Here is a 19,321-nt window from a genome sequence, read left to right as displayed (position 1 = left end):
AAGTAATAAAATACATAAATCACAATGGGGACCACGTTGATATATATGAGCTGAATGAATGACATGTGAAATCCACGGCGGCCCAGAAAATACTCATCTTGGCCGTCCACAATCCCACTGTTTCACGTGCTGTGGTCTACTTGAGATTAGGATCATTCCGAATTTTGCTCTCACGTCCCGACATAATCTGTCTCAACTGATGGATGGAATGGATGTAACAAATGAATCATGTGGCCCCCACCGTAAGGAAATCCTCGTATGGCCATGTGCCGCCACTTCATCAATCAGTGGCAGTCTAGCAGTTCATGAGAAAAGCAAGGGCATTTCTCTATCAGTTTCAAAATTATCTAATCCCATTTATTCTATTTTAATGATTTAGCAAAGAAGAGAAACCTTTCTGTCAACGGACGCCAAAAGCAATTCAAATACGGTGGATTCGTCCCCAGACCCTCTCTCTCTCTCTCTCTCTCCTTTCCAAACCCTGCAGAAGCAAGCAGAGCAGAAAACAAAATAAAATCACCCTTTCCTCAGATATTTCGTTCTGTCTATCGCGCAACAACTTCCAAAATCGCGAGATCCATCCGAAGTGGAGTTCCCGCACCACTCTCGCCCCCGACTTTAGGGTTTCTAACGGTCGAATTTTAGGTTTTCTGCTTCGGACGACTGTCTAGGGTACGAACCCGACTTCTTGTAGAGGTGAGCGATCTTCGCTTCTCTGGCTTTAGTCGTCTGATTCAGTATAAAGAGTTCTGATTTTGGTAAAGACAATATTTTAGGGTTTGATTGTAAATGTTATTGTAATCGGCGATTCTCTTTGCATTTTCTGTTCGATTTCGTCTAAAATTTCGTGTTTTTTTTTTTTTGTCTGACTGCTGAGAAAGATTTTATCTTGATTGAATTTATTAGTTAAAAGTTGCAATTTGAAGGGATTTAGCAGCGGATTTTGAGTTTGTTGGATTTTTTTTTTTTTCACGTTTTGATCTACAGAATTTCGGTTCGAGGTATTTTCTTTTTAGAGTGAAAGAAATCTATTTTTGGGTGCTTCGGATATCCCGTCGTATACTATCTTCTACTTGTATAGTTCCTAAGATATGGTAGAATTCGATCGTTAGTAGTGTTGTTCTTTCTTTCCTTTTTTTCGCTTGAAAGTTGCTTCTGATAGCTGAGGAGGAGAAAAACCCAGGAATTGGGCTGATCAGATGTATTAGCTGTCGGGCGTGAATTGACATTGTCTCTCTCTCTCTCTCTCTCTCTATATATATATATATATATATTTGATTTTTTTTTTTTTTTCACATCCCCTCCCCTTCTCTCAGGAACTCTTTGGTAATAAATTACTTGATTGGGCTTAATGCTGGCATGTTTATATTTTCCCATCAAGCATGGGTCCAGTGGTGGATGGAGGAGGCCCCAAATGTTTCGGATGTTGGTTGTCTGTGACCGCTGATGAATCTAGGTAGGGCCCACCATGATGTTTGTGTGAAATCCACCACGGCCATCTGTTTTTCCAGCTCATGTTAGGAGGTGAGCCCAAAAATGAGGCAGTTCCAAAACTCTATTGGGCTACATGACAGGAAAAAAGTGCAGAAGGAAATGCCTATCATTGAAATCTTCCCGGGGTCCACTGTGATGTTTATATGCCATCCGAACCCTTCATAAGGTCATTTTCATGGGGATTTACTGAAAACACAAATTTTAGCCTGATTGAAAACTTTTGTGGCCCTATGAATGTTTCAATGGTGGACGTTCAATCCCCACTGTTTCCTGTCGTGGGGCTCGCTTGAGTTTTGGATCTGCCTCATTTTTGGGCTCATGTCCTAAACTTACCTGACAAAACGGATGGATGGGGTGGATCTCTCACAAACATCGCGGTGGGCCCCACCTACTAACTTCTGACCTCAGGAACTTCCTGCGGTAGGTGGTCACAGGCAATCTGCATTCAAATGTTTCCTCCTCCTTATATTTGGGGGAGTCCCTGCCCTCTGGGCAATTGAATTACTTAAGAATGCTTGAATTTATATCTTTGTATGATGAAATGCTGTTTAAGAGTTAGGAAATACAATGTCTGATCAAGCAATTACTTGGTTCAATGGACATGTGTGGTCCACCTTCTGGTGATCAAATCTTTCACTGGCCCTTGTGGATGGAAGACACCCCAAATATATCTCTTATTGGTTGATTCTAACCATCCAAGTTGACCCTATTAAATTTGGATTGTTGAAAATTGTGATTTTTATCACATGGCTAGAATCATCTCTAGGGTCAGTTCGACCTGTGGACCAACCAACCCAGACCGCTTAGATGTGCTTGGGCTGAGTTTATTGAGCTTGAGGTCATGTTCTAGTTTGAAGAAAAGAAGAAGAAGAAGAAGAAGAAGAAGAAGAAAACTCATTTAAGTGAAATAACCTGGCTTGACCTGAGTTACCCATATATTTTATTTATCATTATTGTTGCCATCATCACCACCTTAGCCTTTTACCAGCAATTTGAGTCTGTCTTCCAAATGCTCGATTGGCAACAGGTATACAGTTGGCTGCCCACCAGACATCTACCTTCCTCTTTTACTGGGGCTATTGGAACCTGCCATGGTAGACACTTACGTTGACAACAATTACATGCTAAAATAATTCAACCCAGCATTGACCCTCCAACCCAACTATTAAGCTCATGCCCCAAAGGGTGAGTGAGCAGAGTAGGGCCATTGACTGGCAGTTGCCAGTCTAACCGCTAAGCTCGTAGGACCAACACACATGAATGATCAAGGTCGAGTGTTTGTCTGCAAAAAATAGTAGGGAATCCACTCATTCATGGTCACCAGCACCACTCACACGCCAATATGACCAGGATTGGGCACAGAACTGTACCACTGTTGGATCAGAACTGGAAAGGGCATGCTTAAGTAGTTGGTTGCAGGGGATGCCAGTGACCCATTGTCAACCTACTTTTGAATTTTGGTGTCACTAATTAGAGGGCAGGGCATTCGGCGACATTAAAAGACAAATGCGTGCTTACTTTAGTGACAGTTTTGAGCCTTCCCAGGACATTTTTTATATGTGAGCTGATGGGCATGGTTGGGCCGGCCTTAAGAATCTGCTCATGCATTGTGCTTGATCATGTCATTTTGAGTCATTCATTGGGCTTAGGAATGGGTTCATTTCTGGGCCCTTTTGGCAACATTTACCCAACGTGCACCCAAGTAATTGTCACCCCTAATTAATGAAGGGAGATATTAGGGCATGGCACATTCCTTGTTGGGATCCACAAGATTTAAGGATTATGCTATAAAGAAAGGCAGGCCCCACTTGCAGAAGTGCTGGTGTTACAAGAAAAAGTTATTCTTTTCATTGTGCATCATATGATGACTTTGATAGAAAGCTCCCTAATTCTTTGGAGTGCAGGTAGAAGTGTGTTTTCAATGTTAAAAGTAGAAATTTGTATATGACATATATACCAGTCTTGTAAAGTCGAATTTAAATTTAAAATCCCCACTTCATTCATATTTTCTATCATTTGAATGAAGTTAGCCCATTTAACATTTAGAATTGTTTTTGGAACTCCGGAAAGGGATTGATGCTTTATTTCAAAGGAAAGTCGTTCTGTGCCTGTGCATGTATCTTTTCTTGTGTAACGTGCCACCAATGTTACCCAGGCTTTTTTTATACTTCTTGGGTTTTCATCATGTTGACACTTTTGAGGACACTTGGATGCCAACTGACCCCTGATGGGACACAACACTTCTTTATTTAATTTTTTTCTGAACGGTACATGACACAACACTTCAAAAATCTACATAGCTTAAGTCTCCTAGTGATGTCATAAAAAAGTCCCACTCGTTGAACACGTTTAAGTGAGGTGTCTAGACATATTTCCCATAAAGTTTTCCTCTAGTCAATATTTGGATTTTTAAGTATGTATCTTTTGTCAAGCTGAAGATTTATCATTCCTTGCCCTTAAGCTTGCTTGCATTCTCTGTGTGGAAGATTCTTTTCACAAGGGCATCCTCTCCCTCTCTAGGTTTAATTCATTTTTATTATAGATAACATGAGCCTCATAAAAATTTAATGTCTTGTTTTTGTTTTGCGCTTTCTATTCTTTTATAAGAGGGAGCTGTCTTTCAATGTTGATACAAACTACTATTTGAGATGATGATGGCATGGTTTTAATTCATAAAAGAAGATTTCCTAATAGTTTGTTAATGGTCAATGTCAGTTTAGGCTACTGCTGATTGGTTTGTATTGGACCATGTAATGTTTTTTTCTTTTTCTTTTCTAAATTTCCTTTGATTTTCACCATTTTGCTGTTGTCATTTAATTTTCACTGCTGATAAGCACGTGCAAATGCACATTGGAGATAAGTGAGATGGAGACGGTCCCTCAAAGGACATGTACATTGATGCACACATGCGAGAGATCTGGGACATTCCTCGGGAGAGGCCCACGGTGCCAGCCCCGCGATGAATATCTCCTAGTTCAAAAATCGGAGTAGTCTAACTTGGAAAAAAAGGTCAATCAATTCATCTGGGAACGTGTGAGAGAAAAATGGACTGTTAAAAAATGATCAACACCTCACTTTTAACCTAAGCATGTGGCCCATCATGTGAGGGACCAACCTGATTTTCTGGACCAGGGGCATGTTCACAGCAGACATCACCTAGTAATGGTTTGTATTGTGACAATAAAATAAGGAACACTTACACAGGTCTCACCACAAGAACAAGTTGGTAAATGGAGAAAAATACCCCCCTTTTTTTCTCTAATATGATATAAAGGTTTGTTCATACATAAATACGCACATGCATGTATATATTTTATTTACAGAAGTGTACTCATGCATGTGCCTTTTGAAGTTTGCCATGCCAAACACATTAGGATTTTTGTTACCATTCAAAACACACACACACACACACACACACACACACACATGCATCGTGTACCACATAGGCTGAAAGTGCCATCTTTGATTTGCATCTACCATCTTAAAATTGGTGGATTTATTTAGCACCTTGTGGGGGGTGTGCACTTACTGAAACAAGATTGAACTCTTTATGTCTTGCATTCACAGCAACATATGCACCATGCTAGAATCGAGAACTCATGATGAATGATTTTTATCGCTATATTCTTAATTTCTTATTTTTTATTAGCAGAAGGCGATGCAATGGAGCAGCCTCCAGATGATTCACTCTCAGGTAGCTGCAAAGGCTCTCTACCCTTTTCTTTCAAGATGAAAGATATTTCTTGGCATTCATCTCGATCATTTCATATTATCTGGCACAGGTCTTTCCAAGATCTCATCAGCAAAGATACCTCAGAAAGTGGGAAGTGGCGCATGGGGGATTCCATCTGGGTCTGATTCACATAATGGATCAAATGATGCTAGCCTGTTTTCTAGCTCGTTACCTGTGTTGCTACATGAGAAATGTATGCATTTGTTTATCTTTGGTGATTCCTTTTATCTACAACATAAGTATAATAATGATTTTTATTTATTTTTTCATCGGCATGCAGTGAATTTTATGAACCCGAAAAATATTGTCCAATCTATTGATGATGCCACATCTAAGTTTGGTAAACTGCATCTTGATGTGGAGGTTAAGGAGACCATTGAAGACAATGAGCCCAATGGAATTGGAAGCCTGCTTCCTGACGACGAGGATGAGCTTTTAGCTGGTATAATGGATGATTTTGACCTCAGTGGGTTGCCTAGTCAAGTGGAGGATCTCGAAGAGTATGATCTTTTCGGTAGTGGAGGGGGTATGGAATTGGATTTTGATCCTCAGGAGATCGTGGGCATTGGTATTGCCAAAGGAAGTATAAATGATGGCTATGCTGGAAATGGAACCATTCAGTATGGTCTTCCAAATGGCGTAGGAACTGTTGCAGGGGAACATCCATATGGAGAGCATCCTTCTAGAACATTATTTGTGAGGAACATCAATAGTAATGTTGAGGATTCAGAACTACGAGCTCTTTTTGAGGTGAGGTCACTATTTTTGTGTCATATTTGTTCAGATGTCAGTTTGCTTTTTGTAATCTCTGCTTGTATGTAACCACTTCATTACCATTGATTGATTTCTTTTACATGCTGTTCCCCTTTTATTCATATTTCTTTTAGGGATGAATCTTCCCATTTGGCTAGGGATGTGCTGCTCCAGAATACTTGTGCATGTGCACGACTGCACGCACAGAAATGGTTGTTCTTTCAAAGAAGAACATCTAACTTCAAATTCAATCCCAAAATTGATTTGACTTTTTTTTTTTGGATCAATAGCTGTTCGAGAAAATTGAATGGTATCTTGAAAAGTTTCTCCAGCATAAGATCAAATGGGTGAAGTGTGAATACAAAAATTTGATATCAGACTTTGGCTTATCTATGCTCAATGTTGTCAAAATCACTATCGTATCGCAAATCATAATAGGGGTTGAATCGTATCGAATCGCAAATTGTATCATAAATCATAAGAGTTTTTAATGATTTTCTTAAAAATATGAAAAATATAATAAATCAGGAAAAAACTAAAACAAAAATGTAGCAATCATCCTTTTGCCATCAATATGCACAAGTAATACCATGTCAAGATAGTGTTAAAGGATTCTCGTCTTCCAATTTTTTTTTTTTTTTTTGTCTTTCAAGAATTTTTCCTTAAAAACCATACAAGGATCCTTTAGTTATTTATGTTCTTGTTACCTTTCTTAAATGTAAAACCACATTGGAAAAGCGGCATATGATTCCGTAGACTGATGAAAAAGATATTTTCATTTCTAACCGTTATTCCACAATGCATATAAGTTAACTTGATCGTAACTATCTGTAAAAACATTCCAAGTAAGTCCTATATCAATTGCTTCAACTACTTGAGAAGTAGGAAATCATAAAAAAAGGCTCTATGATTTAACGTTGAAGAGAAGATGTCATTTAAGCTCTTATAACAAACAAAATAAAATAATTTACCTTTTCTAAATGATTCTTTTTTTTTTTTTTTTTTGAAAGTTTTTTTTTTCTAAATGATTCGTTTTTTTGGAAAGGTTTTATTTATTTATTTATTTTTTTTATTTTTATTCCTTCTAAATGATTCTTAAAGCCCCCACCAATTTAAAAACATAAAATGAAAACTAAGTGAAGCTAGAAATAGAAGAAAACAAATATAATTTGAGTCGTAAATCGGGATTTGAATAGTAAATTGTAGGATTCATATAAAAAAGGATTCAAAGGTGGGATTCCCAATTCGGAAGATAATATACCATTCTTGAAGAACTTGCTAAGAAAGTCCATTAAATCCTTCTTGATAACATGCCAAAACCTTTGGAAAAAGAAGGTAGGAAAACTGTTTGGGCCCGATGCCTTCTCTCCACCCATCAAGTTAAGAACGAACCTGACTGCTTCTTACGAAATCAGTCTTTCCAATGAGGAAGCGTCCTCAGCAGAAAGAAGAGAAAAGCCCAATTTATCAAGTCTCGACCTGCACCAAAGATCTCCAGCAAATAACTTCTCGTAAAACGTAACAATCGCTCCTGAAATACGATTCTTATCTGTAACCTAAACCCCATTAACCAATTGGAAATCATGTTTAGACGAGTGCAAGCACTAGCAATGCTGTTAAAAAACTGTGTTCCTGTCTCCTTTCAGCCATAACGCTTTAGATCGTTGGCGCTACTCGACCTCTTCTTCCTTAACCCTACTCTCATACTTATGAGAAAGATCCAGCCTTTTCGATCTGTCTGATTTCGACAAACTGTTGTCCTCTTCTAACAGGTCTAAGGAATGAATATCCTCAACTATTTTATCAAACTCTAGCTCCCTTTTGCCCAATTTTTTTTTTTTTCAAACTACGATATTCTCCTTTAGTATCTTAAGTTTTTTATGAAGATGAAATCCGGCAAAACCTTCTGTCACAAATGACGACCACCAATTTATAGTGAGCTGGTCGAAACCATCAACTTCTAACCAAGCTTTCTTGAATCTGAAGAGTTTACGGCCCCAATTGTCCTTCTGACACCTCCAAAACAATGGGCCTGTGATCTGAAGTAACCCTGGGGAGACCTTGTTGGTTGACGAATGGAAATTTGTCAATCCAGTTAGAAGAAACCAGAAATCTGTCCAAACTAGCCAGCACAGGAACCTTCTAACCATTAGCCCCTCTCAAAGGGAAGTCTTGATGGTTGACCTGGGGAGACCCTGCTAGTTGACCAACGAAAATTTGTCAATCTAGTAAGAAGAAACTAGAAACTTGTCCGAACGAGCCAACATAGGAGCCTTCTGACCATTAGCCCCTCATAGAGGTAAGTCTAAATCATGGTGGCATACCTAATTTGAAAAAGAGGCCATACCTGTCGTAATTTACCACCTCTAGATTTCTCAAAAGAAAAACACACCCCATGCCATCAATCTTTGCTTAATGCTATCCAGCTCCTAGAAGTGCCCCCTTAGATCGGGTTTACATGGCCCATACACTGCAGTTCAAATCCATTGGAATCTTGAGGATAAATCGCGCAACAGAATCGAAACCGAATAAATCCCAGAGAAGGAATTAACCCGACCTCATTTGTCATACTTCCACGCCAGACAAATACCCCTCATTGCCCCCATTAAAGTGTCAAACCACCCAATCTTTAGAAATATAACCCCACAGAGAGTCAAGCGTACCTCTATCCAAGGACTGGAGCTTTGTTTCTAAACAGCTATGATGTTTGGCTTCGCCTTGGGGCAAATCTTCTTCACCTAAGCCTTCTTACTCTTCCCACCCAAACCACGGACATTCTAAGAAAGAACGATCATTGGATAACTTCCTTACCCGATTTGACCCACTTCTTGCCATTATATCTAATTGCAGAATCGTAGTTTATAGAGCACTCTAGATTCATTAGCTCCCTCATACCCTTGGGATATGTACTCGATTTCGGTTAATGCATATCCTAGAGATATTGAGAAGCTCTATCCTGCGCAAAATGAAAGAAGGCCTAGACATCTTCATCTCAGACTCCATACAACATACCCACGAGGCCTCCAACCCTTTCAAGAACATCTCTGGCCCACTTTTGTTGTTATGTTGAAAGAGTAATGTTTTTCTTCACTTTGATCGCCGAATCTAGACACCTCTTTGCATCTCCCGTCGTAATAATATCTGACATTTTCTTTGCGCAGAGAGGGGTGACATATAAATCTTCTTCAAACAATTCTCCCTTTGCAAAGGAACCAACCACCATCCTTCCTTCTTCCTCTGAACTAGAATCATCTTCCGTAGAATCAAAATCTTCGCTTCTGAACTTTGAAGCAGCCCGTTTGTATCTGGAGAGAATCTTCATAGGCATCGTGGTTCAGCATCGAGGCCACTGACAAAACCTCCTTCGAAGAGAGCCTTCTCTTCCAAAGGCAGAGGACGCCTTACTAACCCATAGAAAGGAGTTGATTTCGGCTGAACTCTGTCCGCAATCGAAACCTTGCCTTTGTCTAACTGAGCAATGGGTTTCGTCGCTGAATGTTGCCGAATCTCTTTATTCTTATGTTCTGGACCAAATCTAGTCGTCTGAACCTTCATCTTCCTGCCCTTGACGCTCTCTCCGTGTAACATCTCCACCGCCTTGCCAAGTTTTGCCTCCAAACTCATACGAACGAATGCAAAACCTTAAGGTGCTGTCGATAACCTGTCTTTGGGGATGACTGTCTTCATAATCGCTCATGCCCTCCCTACCAAACACCTACGAGAAGTTAATTGGCAACCAGCCCTCTGGAATCCTTCGATGAAGAGAGTTGGATATTCTTGAAGTAACTAATTTGGACTTTCTTTTACTCGTGAGCTTCGATCTCCTTCAATTGATGGTCTACCATTCTCTGTTGCCTGCCTCAGGCCGACTGGTAGTTCGTTACCACCGATCCCTCCTTTCTCACTTCTTGGAGATTTCATTCTCGAATTGTGACTACCATTTGTGCATGATTTCCCCCCTGAAACAATCCCACCTGAGCTATCAGCCTTCTCTGATGGCATTTTCCTCCATTCTCCATTCATCGTCTTGGCCCTCTCACGTTCTCTGTATTCGCCCTCTCCGGTTTCTCTCACGGTGAGCACATAGTGAACTATTCTTTCGCATTTTTTAAAGGATAAATCATGTTTGCATGAAGCCTTCCTAAGAAAGATGGGGCTGAGCAAGTGGCAGATTTTAGACCAATAAGTCTGTTGGGTAGCCCTCACAAGATTTTGGCGAAAATTCTGGCTTCAAGGTTCAGGGAATGCCTTTCTAAAGTTATATCGGAATGTCAAGGTGCTTGATAGGCAAATTCTGGATAGTGCCCTTATTGCCCATGAGTGCATTGATTTCAGATATAAAGAGAAGATGAGTGGTCTGATATGCAAATTAGACATTGAAAAGGCCTACGATCGTGTAGATTGGGACTTCCTCAATTATATGCTTGGGAGACTGGGTTGCGGCACAAAGTGGAGGGGATGGATGAAGGCCTGTTTTCAGAATGCATCCTATTTAGTGCTGATTAATGGTTGCCGAAAGGATACTCTAGAGCTTCTCATGGCCTTAGACATGGCGATCCCCTGTCATCGTGTCTTTTTGCGGCTGAGTCTTCAAGTCGAATGCTTCATGAGGGCGAGGAGAATGGGCTTTTTAGAGGGTTTTTGATTGTGGGCTGTCAAGATAGTATTAGTCATCATCAATATGCGGATGACACTCTTCTCTTCTGCGAGGGAAATGAGGAGTCGGTTCGAAACTTAAGGAAGATCATGGTGTGTTTCGAGGCAGCGCCCTGGTTTGAAAATTAATGTGGCAAAATCAGAGATGCTAGGAGTACATGTGGGGGAAGAGGAGATGTCTTGGTATTAAAAATTTTTTGGTTGCAAGGTTGGTTCCTTTTCATAATCATATCTAGGCTTGCCCCTTTGTATCGGGAAGCCAGCTAAGCATTTGCAGGATTCTGTGATTGATAGGATTGAGAGGAAACTTATTTCCTGGAAGACTAGATCTCTATTGTTGGGTGGGCATCTATCTTTGATCAAATCAGTGTTTTCCAACATGCCGGTGTACTTTATGTTGTTATTCAAATGCCTGAAGTCAGTCTTGGATATGTTGGAGAAACTCAGGAGGGATTTCCTGTGGAAAGATTGACTTGGCGGGGAGGAAGTTCTATTTGCTTAAATGGAGTGGGGTGTGTAAGCCTATTTCAGAAGGTGGGAGATTTAGTGTTGAAGAGGGCAGGCTCTGGAGGAATATAGTGGCCGGTAGGTACGGAGTGCAAGAGGGGGGTTGGTTTGCTTGCTTTTACTTGAATTGTTATAGTTTTCTTCTTTTAATTGGTTTTTGTGGAATTTTATAAACTGAAACCTGAGCAAGATACTACGGGCATGTAGATGGTGGCTTCGATTTGCTTCTATTGCTTTTGCGATCATTGTACGCCAATAAAGTTTAGTATTGGTTTCATATGGCTTGGTTTTTTCCAAGTGAACAACATTCAAAGTGTACTGTTCTTCTTCGTTATATTGTTCCCAATGCCTATTATTCTGCTCCCTCTATTTGCACACTTCTTCCTTTTATGACCCTCTCCATTTCCTTCTTTGCAACCTTTTCCTGTTTATCAGCTACCAATCCTGTAACATCATCCTAAATTCCTAATCCTTGTAATAGGATTAGTTGAGAGATATTGAATCAATAAGCATTACATTTAAACTGCCCTTGTAATAGGCATTTTTGCCTCAAGGACGACAAATTCTTAGTCTGCAGTACAGGGTTAATTTTAGCAACACATCTTTCTATTCTAGTTTTAAGTTTCTTATATTTCCGCATCCTGTTGCTATTAATTCATGTCTTGTAATATGGTTTTGCGACTTTTTGACCTTTTTCTTTTTGAAGTTGGAAGGCTCACTTTTAACTGAATAGCCTTTGTCAGCAATACTTCACTCATGCTGGCAACTTATCGTCCTTTCTAGATTCAAATTTTTTTTTTCTTTTTATTTTCATTAATATTGCATGTGTTGGAATTGGTTTCTGAATGGGAGGCCTCATTCATTCTCTTTTCTTCCTTTTACATTTAATATTCCAAAATACTTCTACTTTCTTCTTAGATATTCTTTTTAGGTTTTGGTTGCTCTGGTTCTGTTTTCCCTTTGAGAAGTTGAAATCAAGGTGGACTTCATGAAATCATCTCACTTTTTTGCAGCAATATGGTGCCATCCGGACTCTTTACACTGCATGTAAACACAGGGGGTTTGTGATGATTTCTTACTATGATATTCGTGCTGCTCGAACTGCAATGCGTGCATTACAGAACAAGCCTTTGCGACGAAGAAAACTTGACATTCATTTTTCAATTCCGAAGGTTTGAAATGAATGTTTGAGTGACACATTGTTCAGAATTTGTTTTATAACCTTCCTCATTTCTCAGTATTTCTTCGTGCATGCATTTCTTGTCCTTCTTAATCATAGGATAACCCATCGGACAAAGATATTAACCAAGGAACTCTTGTAGTTTTTAATCTGGATCCTTCAGTTTCGAATGATGATCTCCGTCAAATATTTGGGGCTTATGGTGAAGTCAAGGAGGCAAGAAACTTATTACCTTTTCCCATTCTTCATGGGCATTTTCTTTTTTGACATGAGAAGTGTATCCTTATGTGCATTGTGATGTTTCCTTGTTGCGTAAAGCAGATTAGGGAGACACCGCACAAGCGGCATCATAAGTTTATTGAATTTTATGATGTCAGAGCAGCTGAAGCAGCTCTTCGTTCATTGAATAGGAGTGACATCGCTGGGAAGCGCATAAAGCTTGAACCTAGCCGTCCAGGTGGAGCACGGAGAAAGTGCGTATACGTCTTTTGTTATTGTTCTCTCCTTTTTTCATGGCTACCAATATCTGGGCTTTATATTAATATCATTCATATCAATTCTCTTTTTTATTTGTTTCTTAATTGATGCGAAGCTCAATAAACCACCAACTTTTCACAACTACAAATAGGTGGAGCTTATATTTATTTCATTCATATGGCTTCTTGTCCTTGCATGCTTCTTGATTTATGCTTCTTGTTTTCCAAAGAGCAGGTGTTCATTCTTAATTGGAGAGGGATTCTTATGCCTTCGGCTCTGAAAAATAGTGGTGCATTTTGTGGCTTTTGACCTTGCTAGTGGACTGGGGGAAACAAAGTGGGATCTCCAGAAGAGGTTTTCCAAAGAGAAAAATCGGAAGCAGCCACGTGGGCTGCTGTGTACTTCAAAGAGTCGAGTTTTTGTTTTTAGGGGAAAAACAGCAATCTACAAATCAGAGGACCAAAAATCCAAAGAGGCTTATTATTATTTTTAAATGTTACTTCTCCCAACACAAAAAAATAAAAATTGTCGATTGGATTTCATAAATGTGTTTGCTTCTATGCATTTAAGCTATAGATCTAATATTGTTTAAATATCACTAATGACTTGGAAATCACCCAAAAGATCAGCCAGTCAACTAGTTAGTGTGTGGATGCCATATTGGACAGTTTTATTTCATATTAGGTTTAATTCCATTGGAGCCGAGGAGAATGGTGGTGGTTTTTGTGGGCAGTGTATGGAGCTAATACCTAGTAATTAGATATTCTTAGTTTAATCATTGAACTTAATAAAATTTATATGGGCCTATGCATTTATTTGTATGTCTAATATCGTTAAATATCATCACTGACTTGAAAGTAAGTACACCCAAAGGATTGTGCTAATAAACTAGTCAATGTTGAAATTGGCCAAGTTGAATTTGTTAATTGCATGTGTTGAGAAATTGTGCAAGAAATCAGAAAGTCAGTGAGTGTTGAGAAATTGTGCAAGAAATCAGAAAGCATCAACAGAATAACTAGGGTTGAGTGTTAAGAGAGAGGAGAGCAGAAGAGAATGAGAAGAAAAATGAAAGAGAAACCATTAAAGAAGAGTATTTTCTGAGGGTGATGTTCAGGTACTCTGTGCTTTAGGGAGAGACTACATCAACAGAATGACTAGGGTTGAGTGTTAAGAGAGAGGAGAGCAGAAGAGAATGAGAAAAAAAATGAAAGAGAAACCATTAAAGAAGAGTATTTTCTGAGGGTGATGTTCAGGTACTCTATGCTTTAGGGAGAGACTAAGGGTTGGAAGAAAATGAATGAGTTATTGTTGATTGAAAGAAAAGAAAAGAAAAGAAAGAAATAAAGAAAGAAGGAAAGAAAGAAAAAAAAAATGAACGATGGGATAAAGAAGAGTGGGGGTCTTTTAAGGAGAGGTTTGAGTGAAAAGTGGTCTACAGAGGAGAGTGCGGTGTTCTTTCTTTTATTTTTTCAAGAATCTATTTTCTACAACTCAAAACCTGTCGCTCAAAAACAAAACAAAAAAAAAAAAAAAAAGAAAAGAAAAAAAGAAAGAAAGAAAAAGACAACTCTTTCAAACGGGCTAAAATAAAATAAAAAAGACAAGTGAAGGAAACCGAACTATTAAGTTCTGATTTGTGTCATAAACTTGATTAGCAAGTTACATAATCAATGTCTTCCTGGCCCCAGATCATAATCGTTTAACTAAATGTTTTTTCTTCTCCTTCCCCCCCACGCCCCCCCCAAAGAACCTGACAACCTTGTGCAATCTGTCACTTGTGCCACTGAGCTTATATCATATTACTTCATATGTTGGTTTCCTCCTCCTCCTCCTCCTCCTCTCTTTTTTCCTGATTTGCTAGTTTATCACTGAATCATCAGTACCTCTTCTGTGTCCAGCTTGATGCAACAACTGACTCAAGAATTGGAACATGATGAAACCAGAGGTTATCGACCTCAAGTGGGTTCGCCAATAGCCAATTCTCCTCCAGGTAGGTTATCACTGTTTTCTTTGCCACATTTGTTGGATATTAGTTTCTTTGTGCTTATTGCAACTTTGAGTTAGTCTTGTTGATGTTATTGTCTGCTCTGTTGGAAACTGAGTTGGTGCCGCATTCGTGACAGGCAGTTGGGCATTCAGCAGCCCAAGTGAAAAGAGCTCAGTGCAAGCTTTTAGCCAGTCTCCAAATTTAGGAACCAGCAGTCCTATGTCCAACTATTTGCCTGGACTTGCTTCCATCCTGCCTCCCCTGTTATCAAATTCTGCCAAGATTGCACCTATCGGGAAGGACCAAGGTAGGGTTAGCCACACAGACCAGGTATTTGCCCACACCAATTCAACAAATGGCACTGCTTTTCAGCATTCTCATTCCTTTCCAGAGCATAGCAGTGGAATGATGGCAAATGTGAGCCCCAGTCCTGGAACTGTGTCTTCTTTCGGTCCCTCAACCTCAAATCCATCTGGTATTGGAACATTGACCGGGCCTCAGTTTCTCTGGGGTAGCCCCACCCCTTATTCTGAGCACACACATTCGTCTGCCTGGCCAACACCATCTATGGGACATTCTTTCTCATCAAATGGGCAGGGACAGGGCTTTCTATATTCTAACCGTAACAGCTCTTTTGTTGGTTTATCTCACCACCATCACCAGCATCATGTTGGATCTGCCCCGTCTGGTGTTCCTTTAGAGAGGCACTTTGGTTTTTTCCCCGAGTCACCAGAAACATCTTTCATGGGCCCAGTTGCTTTTGGAGGCATGGGCCGCAACGAAGGGAATTTCATGATGAATATGGGTTCTCGGGCTTCTCTGAACGCTGGTGTTGCTCTTTCGGGAAACATGTCTGAAAACGGTTCCCCCAGCTTCAGAATGTTGTCCTCACCAAGGCTGGGTCCTATGTTCCTTGGTGGCGGGGGTCCATTTCCTGGGCCAGTAACCCCAGGCATTGATGGACTGATTGAGCGTGGACGCAGTCGGCGGGTTGAGAACAATGGAAACCAGATTGACAGCAAGAAGCAGTATCAGCTTGACCTGGATAAAATCATTAGTGGGGAAGATACACGGACGACTCTAATGATAAAAAACATTCCTAATAAGTAAGACATCTCTTTAACATCCTGTTGAATTCGTTCCTGCCTTGAGATCTTTGTACTAACTGAGGCCGAATCTCTTGCGCGTATCCATCCTTTTCATTGCTTCTCAGGTACACTTCAAAGATGCTGCTGGCTGCCATCGATGAAAATCACAGGGGCACTTACGATTTTCTCTACTTGCCTATTGATTTTAAGGTAATACAGTTGTGTGGCATCTGGTAAAGATTTTATCGTTTCTTCTTGTTGAGTTGCATCTGATGGTGCCCTTTATTTTGTGTGCAGAATAAATGCAATGTGGGTTATGCGTTTATAAACATGATCTCTCCTTCACACATCATCCCATTTTACGAGGTTCTTGCTAGTTGGTCTTATTATCTTCGAATGACGGAACGGTAAAACCCAAGAAACTTGGAGAGCTAACTCAATCTTCTGATGCTTGTACAGGCATTCAATGGGAAAAAGTGGGAGAAGTTCAACAGTGAGAAAGTTGCTTCATTGGCTTATGCCCGAATCCAAGGCAAGGCGGCCCTTGTCACCCATTTCCAGAATTCAAGCTTGATGAATGAAGACAAGCGGTGCCGCCCTATTCTCTTCCATTCCGAGGGATCTGAACTTGGTGATCAGGTAATATGATTTGGCAAAATTAGTGGTCAGTAGAAATATATATATTGAATGATACCTGCCCTTAGAGGATGGAACCCCTGAAATTCGTTTTTTGGTCCCTATTTTGGTGATGACCTTTGTTTTTTTGGGTGATGGGATGCACTTGGGATATTCGTAGTTTAATGATCCTTGTGCTTGTACAAGTGGGCCCCATGCCTCAGCGACCCAGATGACTGCAAATGGGATGTAAAATAATATAATGCAATGTTTGAAAATCAACAGAAAAAAGCCAAAAGATTGGACGGCTAGGATCTCCCAGAGAACTATGGTGATTATGTCTCACGTTACATCTATCAGATCAAATGCCGTGGATTATTGATGCTCGGCCCTGCTTGTACAAACTTGGGGCTTGAGGATGCTACACTGTCCTCGGGTTGAGGATTATAAAAGGTCCTGTTAGATTCCCACTTAAAAATGAGGTCATCTCATTTTATTTAATATTAAGTATGCATTAGGGACCATAGTTTATATGAATTGTTGGTTATATTTTTAATCCTTGACAAAAGAAAAAACTGTTGGTTAATATCAACTATCTATTAGAGATCATAGTTTACATAAATTGTTGGTTATATTTTTAATCCCTGCAAAAGAAAAAGAAAGAAGAGATCTCTAATATATAATTATGATTAGATAAATGAGATAAAGGCTTTGCTAAGCTCACACGTGAGTGCAGTAAGGCTCATGTACATGCCGTGCACGTGCCAGCATGGCACAATAGCTCTGGGATCCAATCCATCCATCAGAATGGCACCATTATATTGATACCCCAGCCCAAGAATCAGGTTGATCCACTGGTCAGGTGGGCCAGAGTTTGTAAAACAAATATATGGCTCTAACAAACTTGGCTGAAAATTTCTAACCCATCCACCTGTTTCCAAAATTGGGGGCCACATGTTGTTTGGACCAGATTTTATTTTTGGGAAAACATGTACAGGGTTGGACCAAACTGATGGATGGCTTAGATCTTGCATGTCTATGCCATGCTGTCATATGTGGCATGTACATGGGATTTATTGTGCACATGTGCACTTAGCAAAGCTCATGAGATAAACTCACTTTTATGCTGCAACCAAGTGAGTCCTTAGTGCTATTTCAATCAATATCATTGTGTTACTTATCACTGATCTGATTTATGCTTCTTTGACATGTCCATTACTCCATGGTCTTTATAGATATTATACTTTTTTTTTTTTTTTTTTTTTAAACTCTCTTATTGAAGTTTTTACTCTAGAATATTAAAAAACGAAACCCATTCTTTGTCACTATTAATCCTCTTTTTTAGTGGAAAAGATTAGGCCAAAGCTCTGGCTGAATTCATCAAAGCTAATGGTTAAAAATCATTCAGGAACCATTCCCCCTGAACAGCATAAATGTCCGCTCCCGTCAGCAAGATGGGACAAGCCGGGAGGATTTGTCCGCAAGTCCACCAAATGGTTATTTAGATGAGAAACTGGAGAATATCCGACTTGGAAGCAGCTCAGGAGAAGGATAACAGATTCTCGCAAGATAAGATTGCTGCACTGTTGCATACGTATATAAATGTATAAATGGTGAGATTTTTTTTTCTTTTCTTTTTTAAAGGTAAGCAGGTGATGTGTATTGTATAAGGTGTAGTTGGTGTCCACTTTTGGAGTGATAGATGCCCCGTTTCGTCTCAGTAGCAAACTGTGAATGAAGCAGAGTGGGATCGGCCCTTTTTCTATTTTTGTCATAGAGAGAAATTCGGTCTCGTGGAAGATAGGATAGCGGGAGAATGATAAGGGTGGAAATGTACAGGTGAATGTGGTCTCTCTTCTGGTGGGTGCATTGCTCACCGGTTTGTAAATGGTCTTTTATCCTTCCTTTTTTTTTGGTGGGGTTTATATTTGCAAATATGGGTGATTAAATGTCTAGGAATGGGAATAGAGATGTCAATGTTCTTTTCTTTTATTTATTTTATTTCAAGGGGTGTTTTGTAATGTGTAGAGGTGAACCTCGAAAAAGTGTAGAGGTGAAACAACAGATCCTGCTTTCTTTGACTGTGTTGTAAGACTCGGGTATATATATATGGAACTTTAAAGAGACTTGATGTGCATTTCAGTTCTCTCAACATATGTTTTGTGTATTTAGAGGAGCTTTTTTTTTAAAAAAAATTATTGCGAAATTTTATTTGGCTGTTGGAGTAAAAGTTTATGCAGTTTATCACTCCACACGTGGAGAAAAATGTATGGTGATCCGGACTTGTGTATGGTGGGCCCTCACTTGGGATGAGCTGCAGCGAAGAAAACTTGACTCTTCAGTGGATCTGGGGAACTAGTGAGCTTGGTGGTTATGTGGACAGTGGAGCCCACCATGATGTATTTATATCCACGCAGTCCATCTGTTTTCTGGCTCATTTTAGGGCATGAGCCAAAAAAAGGAAACAGAATAAAATCTCAGGTGGACCACACCGCAGGAAACAGTGCGGCCCATCTTCAAAATATACACATGTGCAGCCCAGATTTCTTAGTTCTCTCTCTCTCTCTCTCTCTCTCTAAAATATACACATGTGCAGCCCAGATTTCTTAGTTCTCTCTCTCTCTCTGTTTTATTTATTTGTTTGTTTTTTTTTTTTTAAAATATAAAGCCACCCTTGGTATGGCTTAATAGATGGGGCCACCCGCCTAAACGAAGGATCTTCCTTTATCCTTTTCACTTTGTAGCCGAAGTGATCTCATCCATCATAAACTTGGCATAGATATTAATCAGACCATACTATTTCACTTTGGGTGGAGCAAAACCTAAAAATC

The 19,321-nt window shown here is 39.8% G+C and overlaps 1 protein-coding gene and 1 long non-coding RNA gene across 6 annotated transcripts; both read left to right on the top strand.

Annotated features, from left to right (window-relative positions):
• Positions 1–432: 432 nt before the first annotated feature.
• On the top strand, positions 433–18,627 carry LOC131245624 (protein MEI2-like 2). Of its 5 annotated transcripts, none has more exons than XM_058245208.1 (13): positions 433–672; positions 5,147–5,188; positions 5,277–5,420; positions 5,508–5,977; positions 12,157–12,315; positions 12,423–12,539; positions 12,645–12,796; positions 14,681–14,790; positions 14,924–15,893; positions 16,001–16,085; positions 16,173–16,241; positions 16,335–16,514; positions 17,899–18,627. In XM_058245208.1, the coding sequence occupies exons 2-13, from the start codon at positions 5,158–5,160 to the stop codon at positions 18,043–18,045; spliced, it is 2,634 nt and encodes an 877-aa protein (XP_058101191.1). In that variant the 5' UTR covers positions 433–672; positions 5,147–5,157; the 3' UTR covers positions 18,046–18,627. The 5 variants fall into 5 exon arrangements, with proteins under 5 accessions (XP_058101191.1, XP_058101192.1, XP_058101189.1 ...); XM_058245209.1 differs by having other exon boundaries at positions 5,144–5,188; XM_058245206.1 differs by having other exon boundaries at positions 433–696.
• LOC131245626 (uncharacterized) lies at positions 12,803–14,360 on the top strand. The gene is made up of 2 exons (XR_009170928.1): positions 12,803–13,772; positions 13,811–14,360. It is a non-coding gene; the product is annotated as an uncharacterized LOC131245626 (long non-coding RNA).
• Positions 18,628–19,321: the final 694 nt, after the last annotated feature.

Source organism: Magnolia sinica, chromosome 5 (genome assembly GCF_029962835.1).
Source record: "Magnolia sinica isolate HGM2019 chromosome 5, MsV1, whole genome shotgun sequence".
NCBI classification, from domain to species: domain Eukaryota; kingdom Viridiplantae; phylum Streptophyta; class Magnoliopsida; order Magnoliales; family Magnoliaceae; genus Magnolia; species Magnolia sinica.
Note: the sequence above shows the minus strand (reverse complement) of the source record. Positions and strands in the feature narration are given on the sequence as shown.